The following is a 22,227-nucleotide window of genomic DNA, read 5'->3' on the forward strand; positions in this document are numbered from 1 at the left end:
CTTGTTGTTGTTGTTGCAGAAGAAGGAACTTACACCAGCACAAAAGCACCTACGTACATACATACAAAAAGTTCCCACTTTCCACAGCAAAAACAACTGGTGTGGATTCATTGGTATTGCTTGTTGTTGGCGTTTTCCTTGCTGTATTTGTTGGTTTTCATTGTCCTTGTTGTTGCTATTTAAATATATAAGGAAAGCTTTCCGGGTCCACCTTCAATGTATGCAAACTCGCGTATTCACCCTAAGTTCAGGACCCACCTTGTGAATAAAGGTGGGATGGAAATTTTTAATAACTGGGGGATTATATTTACAGAAGAAAGAGATTTCATTCAGGGAAAACCCCACGCGGGAAATGGAAAATTGTATAAAGGAAAACAAAACATAGCCAGAAAGGAGAGGAACATATGTATTTTTTGGGAAACTCGCAAACATTTTTCTTCTTCTAAAAAATATTTGTTTTAAGGACCAAAAGAGCTTAAATCGTCACAAACGTAGATTTTAAAAAAAAAATATTTTCTCAAAACTCAACTGAGCTACAATGTCCATTTTTAAAGAATATTTTTTCAAGCACCAACTGAGTTATAATCGTTGCTTTTTATAGATTTTTCCAAAGGCAAACATAACCAAACTTGTGGATTTTTGAAGAATATTTTTCCAACGACCATCGTTGATGTTTAAGAGCAGAGCTATAATCATGGTATTTATAGTTTGTGTTCCAAGGACCAACAGAGCTATAAACGGCAATTTCTATGGACCAACAGAGGAAACAATCAAGGATTCATGGAAAATGTTTTTTCAATATCAAAAAGAGCTACAATGGTGGATTTTCAAAGAATAATTTTTTTAACACCAAACATCGCTATAATCATGGATGGATGGATTTTCAACACCCAACAGAACACTACAATCATGGGTTTTAAGGAATATTTTTCAAGGACTAACAAAACTGCAATCATAGGATTGTGAAAACTATTTTTAAGGACCAACAGAGCTACAATCGTGGATTTTTCAAGAATATTTTTTATTGTCAATCATGGATTTTTTCAGCGCCCAAGAGAGCTTTAAACGTGGATTTTTAAGGAATATTTTTTCAAAGCCCCACAGAGCTACAATCATGGATTTTTAATCAATATTTTTAAGGACCCAAAAGAGCAACGTCCGTTTTTAAGGAATATTTTTAAGAATTTGTTATAGCTCTACAAGTTCGTGGTATTTTTGAAGAAAATATTTTTCAAGGATCAACAGCCACAATCGTGGATTTCCAAAGAATATTTTCTTCAACGACAAACAGAGCAAAAATTGTGGATATTAAAAATAGTTTTTTTCAAGGACCGACAGAGCTTTAATCTTGGATTTTAAGATAATTTTCTTTTCACGGACCAACAGAGCTACATTCGTTCACTTTTATAAGCACATTTTTTTAAACATCAAAGAGCTTCAAACGTTGATTGTTAGGTAAATATTAAGGATAATTTTTGCAAGGACCAACAGAGCTACAATCGAGAATTTTTATTTTATATTAACAAGTCAAGTTACGCTACTCTTTATCAGCGAAAAGTCCGTCTCCAAATTTTAGATTTATTCCAACAGTCAGTTTGACAAAAATTGTTATTCAAATTTTCATATATCGTTCTAAATTTTCAGACTTTCAATATTTTATATATTATTCAGGTTTTCCTTTTTCGGAAAGGACATTAGGAAAATGTTTTTCTTTTACACCAAAAAGTCTTGACAAATCTTTCATTTTGTATTTAACCGAGGAGGATATTGGTAAAACCTTTGCACAATGGACCCACATTCAATTTTCTATCTAAAACTATTTCAAGGTTTCCGAAACCAGCAGTGACATCAATATCAAATTTCAGAATTTCATATCTTCACCCAATACCAAATTTAGTAACAATTAGGACGTATATCCAAAACGATCTACATGTCTCCATCCTAGACATCAACAGTGATTTAACATTGGTACCATTTAGTACCTTTCGAACAATTGTAGTATATATTAGCAAAACTACCACCAGATCTCAACACCAGATACCAAAAGAGACCTCAATATCAAATTTCGGGATTGCAGCTCTTTAATATCCCCCATTACCAAATTTAGTACAATTATATCCAAAACCAGTTCCATCCCTTAACCACAGACACCAATAGTGAGCTCAATATCAAATTTCAAGATTTCAGCACTATCCCTTCATCCAATACCAAATTTAGTACCATTTTGTAACTTTTTACAAATATAGGACGTATCTCCCAAACCACCTTCCTTCTATTAACCACTGATACCAACAACCAAATTTAGTACTTTTCGTACAATTATTTGGGATTCCATCTCTTTAGTTTGCCCCATTACCGAATTTAGTATCATTTAGTAAAATTATATTCAAAACATGCTTCTACTCCCAATCGCAGACACCAACAGTGACATCCATATCAAATTTCAGGATTTTAGCTCTATTCCTTTACCCACTACCAAATTTAGTACAAATTAGTACTTTTCGTACAAATATAGTATACATTTCCAAACCCACATCTATATCTCAAGTTCAAATACCAACAGAGACCTCAATATCAACTTTGAGGATTCCAGCTCCTTCGGGATGCCTTCTTCCAATACCAAATTCAGTACATTTCGTATAAATATAGGACGCATTTCCAAACCGCCGCAAATCTCAAACACAGATACCATCAGCAATCTAAATATCAAATTTCAGGATTTCAGCTCAATCTCTTCACCAGATTCGAAAAATAGTACCATTCAGTACTTTTCGTACCATAATAGTACACATTTCCGAAACCACCTCCATAGGTCCAGGCTACACACGAACAGCGACCCCAATATTGAATTTCAGATTTAAAGCACTATCTATTCACCCAATAACCAATTTAGTACCACTTAGTACTTTTCGTACAATTGCAGTATACACTTCCAAAACCACCTCCTTACATACAGGCTGCACATGAACAGCGACCTTAATATCAAATTTACAACCTTGATTGTCATGCCAAATTTGAATTTTTAGCCCTCTCCGTTCACATAATAGCAAATGGTACCATTGTAGAAGGTTTGTACCACTTTCAAACTTTTTGTAACCTTAATGTTCGAATTTCGTCTATCCTGCACTCCCTCAGTGATTCTCATTCCAAATTTCAGAATTCTAGCACCGTTTGTCCAACACAAAATATTAAACTTTTAATAAATTTTAGTACTGTACACATTCTTTTAGTACGAATTTGAAAAAAACCGGCCTTATTACACGCCTACGCACCAAGACTGACCCTTCTGCAAAACTTCAAAATTCTACCTTCTGCCGTTTTGTTTGGGCATTGATTCTCGGTCAGTCAGTCAATTATTAGTACTCTTTTATATGTTTAGATTTATAGAACCTCATTCAAGAACCAAATACGCTTTTCAAGGGCTGTTGTAGGCGGTTTTTTGTAGGACTTCTGAAACAATTAGATGTCTATATTATATGCTACATGTGACCTTTCATCTATATATCCATGTTTATATTTCCATACAAACACCTCAATTTTTAATACTCTTCCCCCCCAAATCGCCTACTGCAGAATTCGATAAAAATTAACATCTATAACCCCCATCGACGCTCGTCATTTACATTCAATTCAATTTACTAATCTGTAAAATAAATATATTCGAAAATTTTTGGCGTTGCAAAAAAAAAGTGTACACCTACATGCACAAACACACACTTCAGCCAGCAGTACCTTAATCGATAAATAGCTAATGGCAATTTTGTGAACATACCAACAATTGCTCAGCCAACCAGCCATTGGCAATGCCTGCTCTACGATTCCCATCCTCTTCAAATGAAATGCAAAATTCGTTTGTTGCGTTGTCAAGGCTGGTTGCATTTGACCCCCTCCAAAGAAGCTCCCCATGCCTCCTTCACACACATGTGAATTGAAGTGAAAGCTAAATAACAAAAAAAAAACAGCAACAACAACAAAAAGGCCAAAATGTTACTACGGCTAAAAATCAAGCGAACACACATTTCCCACATACAATGAGCGGGGTGGGGTTTTAGAATTCAAAAAAGTATAGGATAGATGGAATAGATGATTAATTTCGAGAACAGATTATTAATTTGAATGAGATTATGAAAATAGGGTCTCAAGAAAGTCCTAGAGACCCCAACTCGAAGGCTTGAATTCCATGGAAGACCTCTTTAAAACATCTACGATGTTAGTCCTTAAAAAGGTCCTAACAAATTTACAATTGTAGCCCCTGGCAAACAATCCTTAAAAACGACTTCAATAATTAAAAAAATCTATTAAAATCCTCGAAACTTTTTCCTCAAAAATTTTCAATTTTTTCCTCAATTTTCAAATTATTTGCTATTTTAGCACTGATAGCCTAATATCCCTAAAAATCCACGATTTCATATTCTTTTTCCTTTAAAAATCCACGATTAAAGCTCTGCTAGACCTTGAAAATATTCATTTATAAATCCGCAATTATAGCTCTCCTCGTCCTTTAAAAATCCACGATTATAGCTCTGCTAGACCTTGAGAATATTCATTTAAAAATCCACAATTATAGCTCTGCTAGTCCTTTAAAAATCCACGATTATATCTCTGCTAGACCTTGAGAATATTCATTTAAAAATCCGCAATTATAGCTCTGCTAGTCCTTTAAAAATCCACGATTATAGCTCTGCTAGACCTTGAGAATATTCATTTAAAAATCCGCAATTATAGCTCTGCTAGTCCTTTAAAAATCCACGATTATAGCTCTGCTAGACATTTAGAGTATTCATTTAAAAATCCACAATTATAGCTCTGCTAGTCCTTTAAAAATACACGATTATAGCACTTCTAGACCTTGAGAATATTCATTTAAAAATCCGCAATTATAGCTCTGCTAGACCTGGAGAATATTCATTTTAAGAATATTCATTTAAAAATCCGCAATTATAGCTCTGCTAGTCCTTTAAAAATCCACGATTATGGCTCTGCTAGACCTTGAGAATATTCATTTAAAAATCCGCAATTATAGCTCTGCTAGTCCTTTAAAAATCCACGATTATGGCTCTGATAGACCTTGAGAATATTCATTTAAAAATCCGCAATTATAGCTCTGCTAGTCCTTTAAAAATCCACGATTATGGCTCTGATAGACCTTGAGAATATTCATTTAAAAATCCGCAATTATAGCTCTGCTAGTCCTTTAAAAATCCACGATTGTAGCTCCGCTAGTCCTTGAAAATGTTTCTTTAAAAATCCACGATTGTAGCTCCGCTAGTCCTTGAAAATAATCCTTTAAAAATCCACAATTATAGCTCTGCTACTCCTTGAAAATAGTAATTTAAAAATCCACGATTATAGCTTTGCTAGTCCTTGAAATGTTTCCTTTAAAATCCACGATTATAGCTCTGCTAGTCCTTGAAAATATTCCTTTAAAAATCCACGATTATAACTCTGCTACTCCTTGAAAATATTCATTTAAAAATCCACGATTATAGCTCTGCTAGTCCTTGAAAAATATTCGTTACGAAATCCGCGATTATAGTTCTGCTAGTCCTTGAAAAATATTTCTTTAACATTCCACGATTATAGCTCTACCATTCCTTGAAAAACATTCGTTAAGAAATCCGTGATTATAACTCTGCTAGTCCTTGAAAATATTTTTTTTTTAATCCATGATTATAGCTCTGATATTCCTGAAAATATTCCTTCAATATCCACAATTATAGCCCTGCTAGTCCTTGAAAATATTGTTTTAAACATTCACGATTATGGCTCTGCTAGTCCTTCGTTTAAAAATCCATGATTATAGCTCTGCTAGTCCTTGAAAATATTCCTTTAAAAATCCACAATCCCTACTAGTCCTTTAAAAATCCACGATTGTAGCTCCGCTAGTCCTTGAAAAATATTTCTTTAATATTCAACGATTATAGCTCTACTAGTCCTTGAAAAATATTCGTTACGAAATCCGCGATTATAGCTCTGCCAGTCCTTGAAAAATATACCTTTAAAAATCAACAATTACAGCTCTGATAGTCCCTGAAAATATACCTTTAAAAATCCGCAGTTATAGCTCTGCTTGTCGTTGAAAATATCCCTTTAAAATCCCCGAATATAGCTCTGGTAGTCCTTAAAAATATTCCTTCGAAAATCTAAGATTATAGCTCTGCTTGTCCTTGAAAAACATTCGTTAAAAATTCTCAATTTTAGCCCAGCTAGTCCTTATAAATGTTTCCAAAAAAAGACATAATTGTAGCTCTGCTAGTGCCTAAAAAATCCAAGATAAGATTCTGTTAAAAATTCATAATTATCTGATCTGTTAGTCCGGGAAAAAATACTGTTTAAAAATCGGCAGTAGAGCCGCCCCTGCTGGTCCTTTAAGAAAAAATTGTTAAAAATCACCGACAGTAGTTCTGTTGGCCCCTAAAAATGTAATTAAATCTCCACAGTTATAGCTCTGCTACTCCATGAAAAATATTCTTGAAATATACATCCTATGATGGATAATATACCCATTTCCTTCTAAGCCTTGAGGAAAACTATCTAAGTCTCCCAATTAAAAGATATGGAAAAAAACACACCGCCCATTATCAAACCCACCCTCGTCATGGGAATGAAATATAAGTTGATGGTTACAAGTGCAATATGAAAATATTTTACAATTTATTCAAATCCATTTTTACAAACACACATACACAACCATTCGTATTGGCAAATATACATGCATACAAACATACAAAGACTTATTTATGTGCAGGTACCCAAACCATTCATGGCGTCAAATGCAGCAAAATTCATACATCCATCCATCCATCCGACCAGCCAGCCATCCATCCAACAATATATCCATTCGTACGTGCGTTTGTATGTATGATGGTACATTGTGTATACCGGGTATAATTGTAGATACCTCCATTGCGATAAATGGCAGCAACATCTATCAAGCAATCGATTACTTTTATTATTGTTGTTGTTGCTGCCGCCATCGCTGTTGCTGCTATTGTGCTTACAAACAACAATAACAACAAGAAAGAGCTAAAATATTGAAACTTTGTGTATAAACGGTAGTACACTTATGAGAAACGGTATTTTATTAGGGAGGTTCACGACTGAGACAGGAAAAGGGGATCATAAAAAGTCGTCGGTCCTAGGAAGCCACTTTAAGTTGTCTTCTATAGGGATGTAACTGGCGTCTGTATCAATAAAAGATAATTTACACATCATGTTTATAGCATACTTTTAGGGGCTTCTCACAATTTGGATCTAACTACATTATATAGAATTGTACAGTAGATAGTTCATATGGTATGGCGTTCTATTTAGGGTTACAAATTGTTAAAAGTATGCTATAAAAATAATAAATATAAGTGTGGAAAAAATCACTTTTCACATTACTTCAACATGTGATGTCGGCACAAAATCATCCGCACGACATTTAGGTGTACGATCCGAAACGACCTATCTAGTCCTATTCCAGCAACTCAAGCCATTATATGACAACACTAGGCCTTATGGATACTTAAATTGACTTTATCGATTTCGCTTCCGAATAATTAAAAGCCTTAAGGTGAGAATATAGAAAAGGCATATTTGACTGGCTTAAGTCATCGGCTGGCTTCTTCGGAGAGGAACAAAGAAGCGAAGGGCTAAAATTGAACTAAGTTAACCTAAAACCCCTTTGTATTCTGACTTTTAAAGCCAAAATAGGCTTTTGTTGACTTTTTTACGGCTGGATTGTGCGATCAGAAATATTACGAGACCCATAATGTTAGAGCCACAGGTAAAGTGATTTTTTCCACATTTATATCTAGTATTTTTATAGCATACTTTAAGGAGCACCCCAGAATTTTTTTTAAAACTAAAATGAAACGCTTTATTGTATAGTATAAATATATATTTAAAGTCAAAGTATATTATAAATACTAGTATATTTAATAGTATAGAATGACATAGTATAGTAAAGTAAAAAAAACGTTTAGAGCGCTAAAAAGTATGCTATAAAATGTGAAAGTCGCCCTACATATGGCTTTCACTCTGGTAATAATACCCACCAAAAAGTAGACCTTCTAGGAACTTACAGTTTGTTAATATAATGACAAAAACCCACAATTGAAGTCGACATTAGTCGACTTTGTGTTACGAAGTAACAAATCGAAAGTTGATTCGGAAAAATTAATAAATAGAAAATTCGGCTTTTTTGTTAAAGGCTAAATTTGAAAAGTCCAAAAGTGTACTTTGAAGCTGCGCTTTGAAGCTCGTCGGACTATTACAGGAACTGTATGAGCTTTACTGCCTTCTTGGTAAAGCGTTGAGAGCTATTTTCAACAGCCGAAAACGTTTGTCGCCATTGGTGAAAAGTACTAGGCACAGTCGAAGAATGAGAAGAATGTACTACCGGTGCTACACTGTTAATCGGATCGCTACATTCACATGAATGTCCGAAAAAGGAAATATGGTGGGATTTTCTTACTGTAACAAACGAAACCGATTCGTATTTTCCGCCGTCTAATGACCAACAACAAGATCACAATGATTGTTCTTACTACCTTCGGTACCAAAAACATGGGTCTCTTATCCGTGTGGCCGAGTGACCTCCCAGCGAACCAAATTGTCCGAGTTCGGTCTGACATCGAACCGAAAATAGGAAGAAACTTCCGATTTTGGATACTAATTCGGTTCGACTTCTGACCGAAAGTTATGTGGAGTCGTTGACGTCTTGTCGGACGTCCGATATAAGGTTCGCTGTGCTTTTACGCCTGACAAACTTACTACCTCGGAGCCCCTAAATTCTCTTACACTTTTGGGGGGATGCATTTTCCATAGGTCGTCCCATGAATTCATGGGTATCGTCAAAGTCATAGATAGATAAAACGCTAGTCTTGAATAACGGGTTCAGGAAGTTGTCTATGACATTTAGATGTATTTTGTATGTAGCAGCCCTTTCTAGATGTGTTCTTTCGACAGAAAACGTCAAAGGGAAATTATATAGAAAGAAGAGTCTCAAAAGATCTTATAAAGGAGGAATTCGAAAACAAAAAATTTCATAGATAAAATGCCTTTAAGTGGTCTTTCCAGGGGTCTTGTATGGGCCAAAAATGGCTTCCCAAACAGACTTATATTAATAAACGACCTTTCACATATATTCTATAGGCAGAAGACTTCACAGAGACTCTCTTCTGTCTTCAGAAGTTGGAAAAACTTTAGAGTCGAGCCTTCTAGAGTTGGAGGAACAATAGAGAGATCTTTCATAAATTTGGAAAGAAGTCTTCTAAAAAGACAAACAAGGTATTTTCAAGAGGACTTCAATAGGCCGAAGACATTAAAAAGGTCTTTCAGAGATATTCAAGGGATCTTCTATATAAATAGAAGGGACATCTTAAGGTAGAAGACCTGAAGAGGTCTTTAAAAAAAAGACAATCAAGAGGTCTTCTGTGAAGGGAATAGGTCTTCTATGAAGGGAATAGGTCTTCTATGGAGGCGATCGGTCTTCCTTGTAGAAAAGCGTGAATTTCCTCTTTATGTATTCTCCCACTGACAGAAGGCCCGGAAAAAGTCATAGAGAGCTAACATATATCTTCTTAAGATAAAAAGCAAATCCCTACAAAAGATTTTCAATTGGGAGAAAGTTAAAAGTGCCTCATAAAGACAGACCACTTTATTGAGGTCTTCTATAGAGAAAAAGATCTTCAAGAGGTATTTTAAAAACATTAAAGGTCAGTGTTTTTAAAACAAAAGCGAAAAAATCCCAATAGAAGAATATTTTTTAAATTTGTAAAACAATTCAAAAAATCACTATTCGACTTTTATGTTTATCAAGAGTTATTTTAGGATATATTCAGAAGAGATCGTACATCAAGAAGTAGCTGATAATTGTATGGCTGAATAAAAATTCCTTGCAGCCTCCTGGCTTTTAGTTAGCTCCAGGCCGAAAAACGATAATATTGTCGTCCAAGCTTAAGTAAATGCCAATAATCAAGAATATTAATGACTAGTTGGAGAAAGTTGTGGGGTCGTTCCGGTTCAGTCCAACTCGGAGGTACGAGCACTTGGTGTGCCAATGTCCGAGGTGTTTTTGATAAAGACTTTACATGGAGATATATAAAGCTATTGATATACTCCTAATGTCTAGTTATAAGGGACGTGACTCCGAACTTACAACCTTCGGTTTTGCTGACAGAAGCGGACAGTCTATTTCGTTGTCTCTCATTGCTTGGTAATGGGAAAAAATATTATATTTTATTTTGTTTTTTGCTTTTTTATCTTTCACCTATAGGTATTGTTTTTCGACTCATAACATTTCCACATTTTTGCTGACACGCAAATGTATCCGAGTAGATTATTTTACATTTAGCGCAGCAACTACGCAGTAAGGGCAACGCTACGCAAAGCATAATCTAATATTTGGTTCAACACAGAAGACCTCATCTTGATCTGTCAAGTATTACAACTGGTAAGGCATCCTAATAATTGAATGCGTATCCCGCATACATACATACATATTCACGATTGAGTGCGTGTTTGACTGGTAGTGTGAATGCACGTTTAGATTTTGAGTGCAGCAAAAGTATCGAACCAACAACAGCACTTGCATGAGTCCAAAAAAAAAACTGCAAAAACAATTCGCACATTTACCATGATAATGGGGAGCGGGGGCTGAAAGCTATCCCACTACTATACCAACAACAACACAATTCATTGAATGTCGCAATTTTCATTTTTCCACCAGCAATGGCTTTATTCTGTTGTTGTTGCTGTTGTTGTTCGATTTGATACGAATCTCTCGGTACTGGTGGTGCGTAATTTTCTTTCGATATTTGTCTTTGCTGTTACAACGATGCCGGTGAATGTATTTTTAAATGCATTTTATGGCATCAGCAGCATCATGGAGGTACAGAGCTACAGTTGATCTTAATATCTGCAGGTATATGTGTATGTTTGTTTGTCGCCCCACCTCTTCAATCAGTAGACAAAGTGTACAGTCATAATCAAGGCATGGAAGGGGAAAGAGCCAAAATCAATCGGTATTTGTTGGTATTGGAATGACAAAGGTCTTTGTAAAATATTTATCCTAGAGAAATGAACAGAAAAAATGTTATATGAAGGGTAATGGAAATGTTGCTACTTCAGAGGGTTATGACATCCTACACAACTTCGGTTTTAGACTTGGAGTAGCATTGCTTGCTTTTTTAATATTCCTATGAGCCCTTCGCTATACCAATATTTACAGAAATTTCTGGGCAAACTCTAAGGGAAGTTGGTCATACATATTTACCTTCGACTTTGTGTGACTTCTCAAGCATCCGATATTTGGTACGATTTTTTCAATATTGTGATCACCACATATAGAAAGGCCGAGCTATACATTCCCTCAACTTCAATATTCAATCAATTGTAATTTTTCTGAATTTTAATATTGCGACGATCTCAGCCATATACAGGGTGAGATATAAAAAAAACTGCAACAAAGTCAAACGCCATAATATTTGCATTCTTTTTAAATTTATTGAATGCAAGCTGTCGGAAATAGCATGAAATTTTAGAATAAGTTTAGATTTGTTCGAATTGGTCACCTTTGGCACGAATTATGGCCTTCAAACCGTCAATGAAACCGTCACACGCTGCCCGAATGTTGCTCTGCGGTATTTCCAGACACAATAGTCCAACGGATTGGTATCCGGAGAATTTGGTGACCATTGTGCGCTGGAAATGAAGTGATGAACCTCATTTTGTAACCATTCGTGGGTGGCGCGTGCTGAGTGCGATGGTGCTGAGTCCTGTTGAAATATCCAAGGCCTGCGGACAAAATTTTTGCGTGCCCAAGGCTTTAATACACCCTCCAGAATATATTCACGATAATATTCGGCATTTATTCTGATGCCATTCTGGCGTTCTGGTGGCCAACCGAAGGTGCACATTTTCAGCTGACCTCTTTGGCAAGTAAACACGATCATTTTGTTTGTTTATAAACTGCTGGACATCGAATGTTTTCTAATCGGAGCGGAGAAACCGAAATTCGTCAGTTCACCACTTTTGGCCAAGCGAAGCAACCTTTAGCTCTTTTCAGTCTATTTTCTTTCTGTTGCGATGTAAGTTCTTGCACTTTTTGGAACTTCAATGGCTTTACTTCGAGCTCATTATTTAATATTTACCGAATGGAATACGAGTGACTTAGAAATGACAGCAGTATAAAGTTGGTTGCAGTTTTTCATCTCACCCTGTATATGTAAATACATATGTACGTCATACATGAACTTTGCAAACAGAGACACTCCAATAATTATGGAATGAGTGACATGTGATGCCGCCGTATGGAAGCAAGCACCATCGTCATAAACGTAATATGGATTAAGCTGCCCTCTACTTGGTGTCCATGCGTTCTGCACAAGAACAGCAGCAACAACAACAACCCAACACATAAGACGAACATGAAAAAAAGCAATTGCAAATATGTATAAGGAGGGTTTGTGCTCCAAACAAGAGCAGAACAACAAAACTAAAAAGTATTCAATAAAAAAATAAGACATACAACAATAAATAAATAAAAAAAAAATAAAACAAAACAAAAGGAGCAAAAGAAGATGAAAAAAAAAATACATTTATGGACTGCGCATAGCAGTCTCTGGATGATGAGAGTGAATGGGGGCTCAACAGCCAGCAAATTTAACAATATGCTGAAGCCAGTACGCCCGCCCAAGCACTGAAGATGGCCCATAAGAGCAAGTCAGCACTGAATAAAGAAGAAAAAAAAAACAACAACAAAAATGAAATGAAATGTAACTCCCCGCTCTCTGGTGAATATGAAATAAAAGCAGCAGCACAAAAGTCAAATAAAAAGAATATTGTGTAGCACCTCCAAGTTGCCGGATGGCATAACTGCTGCTACTACCACTCCAAACCACCAATTCCACATTGAAAACAATCCAAGTCGTAGCGATGAACCAAACCTGCGACCCAACGACCGACCATCCGACCGTTCAACAAGCGAATGAATGTTCAAAATGATAATTCAAACAAAAGACAATCCAACATTGGACACAACAAACAAAAATACACATAAAAGTGGAAATGAAGAAACAAAAAAAAAGACGTGGAAATAAAAATAGTCATAATCATTGTGGTTCTACTCTGTTTTTGGTTAACTAAACTCGAAAGTAGTGGGATTTGATAGTTCATAGTTGCATTATTGCTCACGAGCATGAGGAGCAGATGTTACGAATGTAATCGCCACACGCTTAGTATTTTAGGTTATTTTGTGTATGACAAATCAAGTACGACAACCAAGAGAACGATTAGGAGGTGCTATTACTCAGTAAAAAAAATATTAAACTTTAATTCTTATAATGAAAACCATTCTGGAATGAATGCATTTTCTTCTTGGATTGAATGAAGCAAAAATCCATGAATGAATTTCCAACGAGAGGAAAGATTTTGGTAACTGACCTAGCTTAACATACAGAATTACGTATCAATCTTTGTATACAATAAGTTAAAAAGTATCAGTCGGATTTGCCGATAAATGTATAACTTCAGCCAGTGTTCTATTTTTTAAATACATATATTTTGATATGAATATTGAATATTTGAAATATTGAGACGTGCCAAGTCTGAATGTAATCGGTTGTTAGATTCGCGTTTTATGAGTTTAATGGATATTCAAAAATGTCATCCTTTGTGGGCGAGGTACCAGAAGGAGTCGATTGATATATCCCATCTTCACAGCAGATTTTCTGTTAGTAGAAATAATGAGACGCGTGAAAATTGAAGAGAGCCGGTTGCTTATTTCGGTTTTTACAATCGGTTTGGTTATTCAAAACGTTGACCCTTTGTGGGGGAGGTTCCAGAAGGAAAGCTCCGATCTCTATCATCTTTATAACAGATCTTGTGTTGATAGAAATACTCAGATGTGCCAAGTCTGAGCTTCATGGATATTCAAAATTTTGACCCTTTGTGGGGGAGGTACCGGAAGGAGTGAACTGATATATTCCATCTTCATAGCAGGCCTCGGGTTAATAAAAATATTGTGATGTGTATAATTAAAATACAATTGGACCCGAACATGAGATTTTATATGAGTTATGATTATTCAAAATTTTTACCCTTTGTGGGGGAGGTACTTGCTGGAGTGCACCGATATTCTTCATTTTCTCACCTGACCTATCGTTGATGAAAATATTTGGATTTGCAAAGTTGGATCCAAATCAGATAATCCTTTCTCTTTCTGGGCAATAAATTATTTTCTCTGAAAAGTTGAACTTTTTGTGGGGGAGGTACCAGAAGGAGTGGACCGATATTATCCATCTCCGAACTTGGTCAAAGTTTGATAATAATATTACGATGTACCAAGTTTGGACCAAACCGGATACTCCCTTCGAGAGTTATCGTGCGCACCAGCCAGACAGACGGACGGACGGACTGACATCGCTAGATTGACACCAAATGTTCTAAAACGGATTTGGTCCAAAGAGACCTAGGGTCCAAAACCATTATTTCGACTAGGCACATTTTGACCGTATCAAATGATATACACCCTCTGTAGCCATATGGCTGAGGGTATAAAAAAAACAAGAAAAGAAGCAGTCTAGTTCTAGTATAGCCTTCTGTTGAAAAAGGTGGCTAAAATCGTTAAAATATGGGAGCTATGTAGGCATTTTTGTGTAGGCAATTTTTTATCACAGGAGGTAGTACCCATTACAAACTTCAAATACGAACACAAATCATCAAAATTCCGAATATCTGGAGGTACAGTTACATGAGGCCTATACGAAATCTTTTTGCACCAGAACGTTTTGAAAACCTCGCAAAATGTCGAAAATGGACCCGTTATAGGGTATTAAAATCTAATTAGTGATAAAAATAGGATAAACTGGATTTTATATCCGAACTTTCGGGTCAATTAACCGAATATTTCCTCCACGGAAAAATAACTATGCCCTAAATCTGGTTTAAAATACCTACCAGAACTCAATTTGATTCATAAACTTTGTAACGCGCCTAAGAGTATGCTCTAAAATTTCTCTATCATGATGTGTAAGCCAGAAGTAAAGAAAGACACAACAGCTTCAAGTAGACACTAAATGGGTAAGTTGTTTCAGAGTTTTCACAATTCTAGGATGAATTTCCACCATATCTGTCATCTTTGTGATTTTTTTTCACTAGACGTGCCACCCTAATGTCTATTTCTCCTTACATTTTTTACACACATAACTGAGGGAAAAGGTCATGGTTTAATGAATATTTGGATAAGATATTACCATATTTCCACAGAATAGTATGAACCAAACGTGATGATTATAATGTCGCTCATACATATATGTTATAATTATTATTTACTTGGTTTCCATGTGGGCGGTAGTAATTTCCAAGTGGTCATGACTAATTTTAGCGTTCTTTTTGTTGCTTGTCAGTCCCACACAATAACATTTACTGGACATTCTCATGACCTCTTCTCATACCCGTAATTTATAAGTAATAAAAGTATTGTAATTCACTGTTTCTTCCTTGACCATCCAATCATTTAAGAAAAACTTCGAAATATAAATATTAACAATAAATATTAATAATTTCTTATGACATCCAATAAGAATTGGCCAAGGAATCAAGAACTGCATTTGGTTGCTTGTTCACGCTCACTCACTCACCTTTTTCTTATTGTGGTAGACATTTTTCCAACGTTTTTTCTCTTGTCTTCTAGTTCAATTGTGTATTTAGCATGATTTGATTCGTTTTATATTTTTTTTTCTTCTGCCAATCAGAAAAAGCGCTTTTTGGACATTTAACACTTCACTTTTTTGGATGTGGACACTGACCGCCTTTTTCGGGGATTTATTGTTCCCTTGTTTTTGTTTATCACAATTGTTTGTCGCAATTTTCTGTTAATATATTTATTTCTTCTTTAGCCAGTTGTAATTTGCACACTTTTATCAACTTTTTCAAGGAGCATTTTGCCAGCCAATCTTACACACGCACACACACATACACAACACACCAAAAGAAGGAAAAAATTGCAGCGGCGGCAATAGCAGCAGCAGCACCACCGCACTAAAGAGTAGAGGAAACCAAACCGAAAAAGACGAATGAATAAACAATACACACATATGAAAGAAAAGTGCACGACAAATATAATAAAACACATAAAGACGACAGACAAACCAACCGACCGACACACAGAGAACCCAATGAGAATTTTGTTTGGAAAGGGAAGTTCTGTAGGTGCTTAAAATTGTCAAGAAAGTGAATTTCAATAAATGTGAATCTTGAAAAACTACAGTGCAAAGGCAATATGAGGCTGCAAGGATTTAAAGGAAAAACTCAGCCCAGGAGAAACTCGAACGGGAGCTACTTCTTTTTTAGGGTTTATCTAAAAGTTTATAGATGTGATTCTAGATAATATCAAGTATTCTTATGTTATAGTGGACCCATACTCAATGAAAGGTAATTTAACTAGATATCATTCAAATCCACAACCTCATCCATTTCATCTTGATGATCCTTAAGTTCGAACTAAGGCATTTGTAATTACAAAAACTATATATAACAGACAGTTAAATATCACTGCGGACTGTATTCCCCCGGGAAAAATCTGGTTGAAGTCCGTAGCTGGAGGACAACTATGACCCCAAAATCATTTTCGAGGCGTAAATTGGCTAAAATGCTAGTCTAAGTGATATTTCAGTTATTATATCCAAACTTTTTTGGTACGGATTGGTGCTTGACCGAGTAGAAGGGATATGAATGAAATAAGTGAGACTTATTCATAATTGGTTTCAACAGGTTAGGGCAGTCACACCGGTTTTCATGTAAAACCCTAAAAAATCAAATGGACATTATAAAATTGCAGATCATGCTAATTTATACAACTTACATCCTAGTTATGTAGACACTTTCATTCCTGGATCTAATTCGGATTTGTCTAATTTTCGTGTCATATAAAAGGGTATCCTAAACCACCCCGGAAAAGTAATAACTTCCTGTAATCAGTGTAAAAGCTTATTACTTTGGCAATAATTTTAGATCGCTTATGTTATAATGAACTACTCCCAACTATTCAAAATTGAAACACATAAATCTTATTCATAAATTTTAATCTTTCGTTTGTTCGCTACACTTTTTTTTCTTGTTTCCCACAAAGACGTCCCCGATGATGACAACAACGATTGTACGATTAGGATGATTGGAAGAATATTAGTCTGTGTGTGTGTGGTGTGCAGGTGGAGGAAAAAAGAATAGCAACAAAAATTAAAGAAGCGAGTTGCAACCAACCAGCTTGTTTCTAGGAGTAATTTAGTCGGAATCGGTTGAAGATATATATATGGGAACTACAACTTGAACCGATTTATATGGGGGACCTGAATCGAAGATTTCCAAGATTTGGTTGTTTGGACTTGGTTAAACTACATTTCAAAGCTCTTAACTAAATAAGGTGGACTTTATCGTGATTTCCACAGACAGATAGACAGACAGACGATCATCGCTATCGTACAATAACTTTTTTCTGATCAGGAATATATATATGAGCTAATATTACACGTTTGATGCACAATAAAAGGCAAATCGGACGAGGATATATATGAGAGCTATATCTAAATTTTGACAGATTATCTCCAACAATTTCAATAGGGTTCGTCCTTGGGTCAAACAAACGATTTGAGCAAAATTTCATCTGGATAGGGCAACAAATGCGAACTGTACTTTGTTTACGGACGGACATACATACATCGACTCAGAATGTGTGTGATTCTATGCAGATCGAATTATGGGTCTTCTCGTTTGTTCCTTTTGCCAGTTACCCTTCTCCTTCACAAATTTCCAATTTCCTATATTTGAATTCAAATGTGCGTGCCGTGCTGATGGTATTGCGTATTCATGTATCCAATGTATTGCTCTGGAAAACTCCCGTCCTTTGGGGCGTTTGGAGTCAATATCCGTGCCAGGGAATCCGTCCTCCAAGAAAAAATACTTTCCTGGAATCAGGGTACAAATAAATACAGCTGGAAAAATATTCTCGAGTTGCTGGAGACACATATATGGCTTTTCTATCCATGGACCATTAATTGGAGGTTATGTTGGCGGTCGGGTTTTGTTTATTGTTTTTTTAGTCTTTTAAATCACGCACAATCTCAAATCACACATATACACATTTGTTCTATTTGTTTCTAAATTATTTATATATAAATTTTTATACGAAATTAAATAATTAATTAATAAATTAATAAATTAAAATCAATTGAATGAATTACCAACCGACGCCACCGAGAAAAGAAAAAGAAGTAACGAACAAAGGACACTACAATATGGCAACACTGAAAAGAAAGACAGCACAGAGAGAAAATCGAAATAAAGATGGAATCAAAAGGGAAAGGCGGACAACACAAAAGGAATCAAAACAAAACGGCCGACAACACAGCAACAGATGTTTAAGATATGGGTTATCATTTTACGATGATTAGCAAACAATTTGCTATCGATTCTTTGTGATTAGCAGAGACCAATTTTGAACAATTTTGCTGCTAATCACTGGAAAATGATAACCAAACAGATAACATAGTCACGTTAAAGGGTTTATTAACGGCGGCGTTAGTTTGTATGCCTAAGATGTGGCAACATCATTGTCATTCATTTTAACGGTATTTTGTGGGCAGCAACATATTTAAGGAAGGAATTGAAAAACGTGATTCTTTGCTAGAAAAATGCTTGGCTTTTAATAAAAAGAGATAGGATTTTGCACAACAGCACTGTTTAGCCGATGGAACTTAAGAGGCAAGCGTTTTTAAGCAATAATACTCTGAGTGATATTAACATTTGCAAAAACTTTCAATTGTTACACTCTACATCACTGTGGGTACGTATTTTGATGTTTTTCCAATTACGAATTCGAAATATAAAAAAATATATTTGAATCTGAACAAATTTGAAGTGACCTGAGAATGTGTTCGAAACGAAAATATGTTACATACATACATTGCGAAGACTGTTTCTTTATTAAGAGACAAAACACGAGCCAACCTGCCTTTAATATAGGCTTTTTATGTTATGAATACACTTCCTAGAATCTGAAATAGTTGCCAATATTTATCTCTTTAAAAACTTTACAAAGTAAGGGAACGAAAGTTGACCGAGCCGATAACGGCCGTAATAAGTGTATTTTTATATTGGAAATTAGTGGAAAAGCATGACTTTTCGACGCTTTGGCAGCGATTAGCGTGTCTTTTACGGGATGTATTGGGAGCTTTTGCAATGCTTCTGGTGGATCTTCATAATAATAAGCTGAACACAATTTCGATATTTTAATTTCCCTTTTCCCTTAATTTCCATTTTGATTAAAGAAAAATCAATCTCGTAGGACGATTCATCATTAAATTAGACCAAACTGCAGATGTTTAACAAAACACGAGGCTCGGTTGAGCTGTTTGTACCAGTGTTGTCAAAATGACAATAGCTACAAATTACCTTTTTTATATTAATTGGAAACAATTTTCACTAAATTTGCGGAGGTATTTTTCTGCTGTATATGGGACCTCTCATAACAAATATCACCATCTATGAGAAGCCCTCAAAGTCAAATCGCATAAATATATATAGAATAATTAGCTATATCTGGACCAATTTCATCAACTTGCTCGATTCTGTTTGGTCGAACATTGTGCATATGCTTGACCTATAAGTGATAATCCGGAAACAAAAAAAGTTGAAATTGAATGTTTTTAAAAAGTTGATCAAAACATAACAGGTATAATGAGGTGGTAAAAAACCATAAATATATCAGAAAAAGCTGTATCGCGCGTCTATTGCTGGAGTTTGGAAAACTCATTTTAGAAAACCTAATATGCACATAAATAGAATTAAATACATTTTATTCTTATTTAATTTATTTAAACTAAATTAGTTGTCCAAAAACTCAACAAATTAAAAATTATACGTCAACGGATGCATTGCAAAATAACCTTTGCTTTTGACCAGTTGCTTGGATAGACGTTGCAAATTGTTATCATTATTTACATAGCTTCCATTGAAAATTTCTTTCGTTAAAGTCAACACCTTATCCCGACCATCGACACACACTGACATGGCTGTAAGCATTTCATGATCAGCATGTTGCAAACCTATACAATATGAACGTGATGCACGTGCTAAACTTGCAAACATGGCATAAATTGTTGTGGCCATATCAGCTATACGCCTCGATTCGTTGTGTCGTTCAACAATGGCGCTACCATAGCGGGTAAATAGCAAATCAACACACATTTGCAGTCGAGCCACTGAATGTTCCAAACACAAGGCAGCAGGTTCTAGAGTGGGATGCACATGTTCTTTGCAGTCCATTTTTGTAACAGGACTGTCAATCGTGGAACGTTCCATGAATTTGGAGAAAATGTGACCAGGATTGTAGAGGGGATTACGCTGTTTGCGTATAGTGTCTCCCATCAGAGTCTGAAAACAAAAATATAGAATTTAGAATTGGACTACATTTGATGGATTTACTTACTCCAGCATGCTGCAGACCAGCCAAGGCAATGAAAATACTTAAATTGTCTATGGACTCTCCTTGCGTGTAAAGATGTGCAGCATTGCGGAAAAATTGTTCGGTGGTTTGTCCAGCAATCAGTGATTTTGGTCCAATTAAATCCAGGGCACGTATCGAAATATTCAACAGCTCCTTGAGTGTGAAATACTAATAGAGAAGAAAGATATAGTGAATTTTAATTGTTCGCAGAAGCACTTTTATACCTTTGTCATAGCCGATTCCACAACTATATCCGGATAATTGAACTCATCCAGAATACCTGCTGTCATATAAATCATACTTTCCATGCTATAAACGGATAAATATGATTTTGCCAAATGGGTTTGAACTGATTCCAAATCTCTAAAAATAAAGAAGAAGCGTTAAATATATATAAATAAAAATTAAAACCGGTTCTTCTTACTTCATTACCACACCGCACAACTTGCGATCAATACATTCCTGAGAAATTTCATTGAGTATATTCTTTGCCAAACCCAAGCCAACCATGCTATTACGAAGTCGGCTGGATTTCAGCAAGGTATCGGCAACAACATTTCCCTCATGAGCATGTCCCAAAATACAAGATTGAGGCACTCGAACATTTTCAAATTGTACATGACGAATAGAACTAGCACCACAGCCAATAGTTGAATGTCGATCGCCAATCTTAACACCTGACATGGTTGAATCCACAAGGAATATGGTTGTGGCACGTGCGGCCTCCGTTTTAACATTAGCTTTACTTGTCTGAGCCACGACGAGGAAAAGATGGGCAGCGTCGGACGTTTTCGGTGGACAAATGACAAAAGCCTTGCCACCATTAAGAACCCAGGTATGGGTATCAAGTTCGTGATGGGCTGTTGTATTGAAAAAATCATCTTCAGCGCCATCGAATTCAAATATGGCCTCAGATGCCACTAGAGAACCTTTAAACAAAAATGTTTACAAGTTTTCATTGTCTCAGTAACAAACAGGACTCACCGTTTCCCAATTTGGTTAAGAGCTGACTTTTCTGTTCATCCGTTCCCAGTTCTTGTATAACATCTACAATGGCACGGTGCCCCAAAAGACCCAATGCCACATCGGTGACCGCCGATTCTGGTTCAGTGGCCATTAAACTTTCACTGTAACCCCAGCCTTTACCATCAAAGTCCTTGGAGACATTTAAACCATAAAGGCCCAGGGTTTTCAAATTCTCGGGCAAATCTTTTGGCAAGGACTCACCGCTCAAAGTTTCGTTACTTAAGTCCTCAGTAAAGAAATTCTTCAATGGCAGCAATTCATTTTGCAGCCTTGACATATCTTCACGGTTAATAACTTCGGGGAAGGCCAACAGTTCATTGTCCACTAAACCGACGAAGAAGTTCTTGGCTAATGGCAGACGAGGTGGAAGTTTTTTGCTAGCCGCTCCGGCAACTTGTTCTTCGTGTTCAGGGGCATCGGTTATGGAGGAACTGGATGCATACCTACTGCAAATGGCCAATCTACGTGCAGTTTTATTGATTAAGCTAAACACTTGTGTTGTACGCAGCATATTGTACGGTTTTTAAATATTAAACCGTTCCCTCATTCACGTAATTGTAAATTTTTCGGCATGTATGATGCTTCCTCTTTTACAATTTATTCACTACAAAATGTGGTACCATATGATTTTGTTTTTATTCGATTCTTCTTTATGTTGCGTACATCAACATTTTGATAGCCATTCTTCTTTCGAAAATACAACCCTGTCT

The 22,227-nt window shown here is 35.9% G+C and overlaps 2 protein-coding genes and 1 long non-coding RNA gene across 9 annotated transcripts in view; all 3 read right to left on the reverse strand.

The window, feature by feature from the left end:
- Positions 1–16,039, reverse strand: part of LOC101892503 (uncharacterized) — a 247,949-nt gene extending 231,910 nt beyond the window's left edge. For 5 of the 7 annotated variants that reach the window (XM_059120165.1, XM_059120166.1, XM_059120164.1 and 2 more), the window contains exon 1: positions 15,630–16,025. The gene's annotated coding sequence lies outside the window, so the exon portion shown is untranslated. Of the gene's footprint in view, positions 1–15,629 lie in introns of all 7 variants that reach the window. The other 2 variants (XM_059120168.1, XM_059120167.1) reach the window with 1 other exon arrangement.
- Positions 16,040–17,989: 1,950 nt separating this feature from the next.
- Positions 17,990–18,472, reverse strand: LOC105261530 (uncharacterized). The gene is made up of 2 exons (XR_891401.3): positions 18,228–18,472; positions 17,990–18,143 (listed from the first exon to the last, which is right to left on the reverse strand). It is a non-coding gene; the product is annotated as an uncharacterized LOC105261530 (long non-coding RNA).
- Positions 18,473–19,824: 1,352 nt separating this feature from the next.
- Positions 19,825–22,134, reverse strand: LOC101887781 (complex I assembly factor ACAD9, mitochondrial). Its single transcript, XM_005179017.4, has 5 exons — positions 21,476–22,134; positions 20,916–21,420; positions 20,716–20,854; positions 20,474–20,659; positions 19,825–20,418 (listed from the first exon to the last, which is right to left on the reverse strand). Exons 1-5 carry the CDS (start codon positions 22,026–22,028, stop codon positions 19,894–19,896), a joined length of 1,908 nt encoding a protein of 635 aa, XP_005179074.1. The 5' UTR covers positions 22,029–22,134; the 3' UTR covers positions 19,825–19,893.
- Positions 22,135–22,227: the final 93 nt, after the last annotated feature.

The sequence above is a fragment of the Musca domestica genome, unplaced genomic scaffold (genome assembly GCF_030504385.1).
Source record: "Musca domestica strain aabys unplaced genomic scaffold, Musca_domestica.polishedcontigs.V.1.1 16, whole genome shotgun sequence".
Classification (NCBI taxonomy): domain Eukaryota; kingdom Metazoa; phylum Arthropoda; class Insecta; order Diptera; family Muscidae; genus Musca; species Musca domestica.

Bases quoted from the DNA above. Each gene is read 5' to 3' on its own strand.
- LOC101887781 (XM_005179017.4), bottom strand. From the start codon at position 22,028: ATGCTGCGTACAACACAAGTGTTTAGCTTAATCAATAAAACTGCACGT. The intron at 20,660-20,715 runs GTATAAAAGTGC...CTTCTCTATTAG, and splicing joins TGGAATCGGCTATGACAAAG to TATTTCACACTCAAGGAGCT. The intron at 20,419-20,473 runs GTAAGTAAATCC...TTTTGTTTTCAG, and splicing joins CTGGTCTGCAGCATGCTGGA to ACTCTGATGGGAGACACTAT.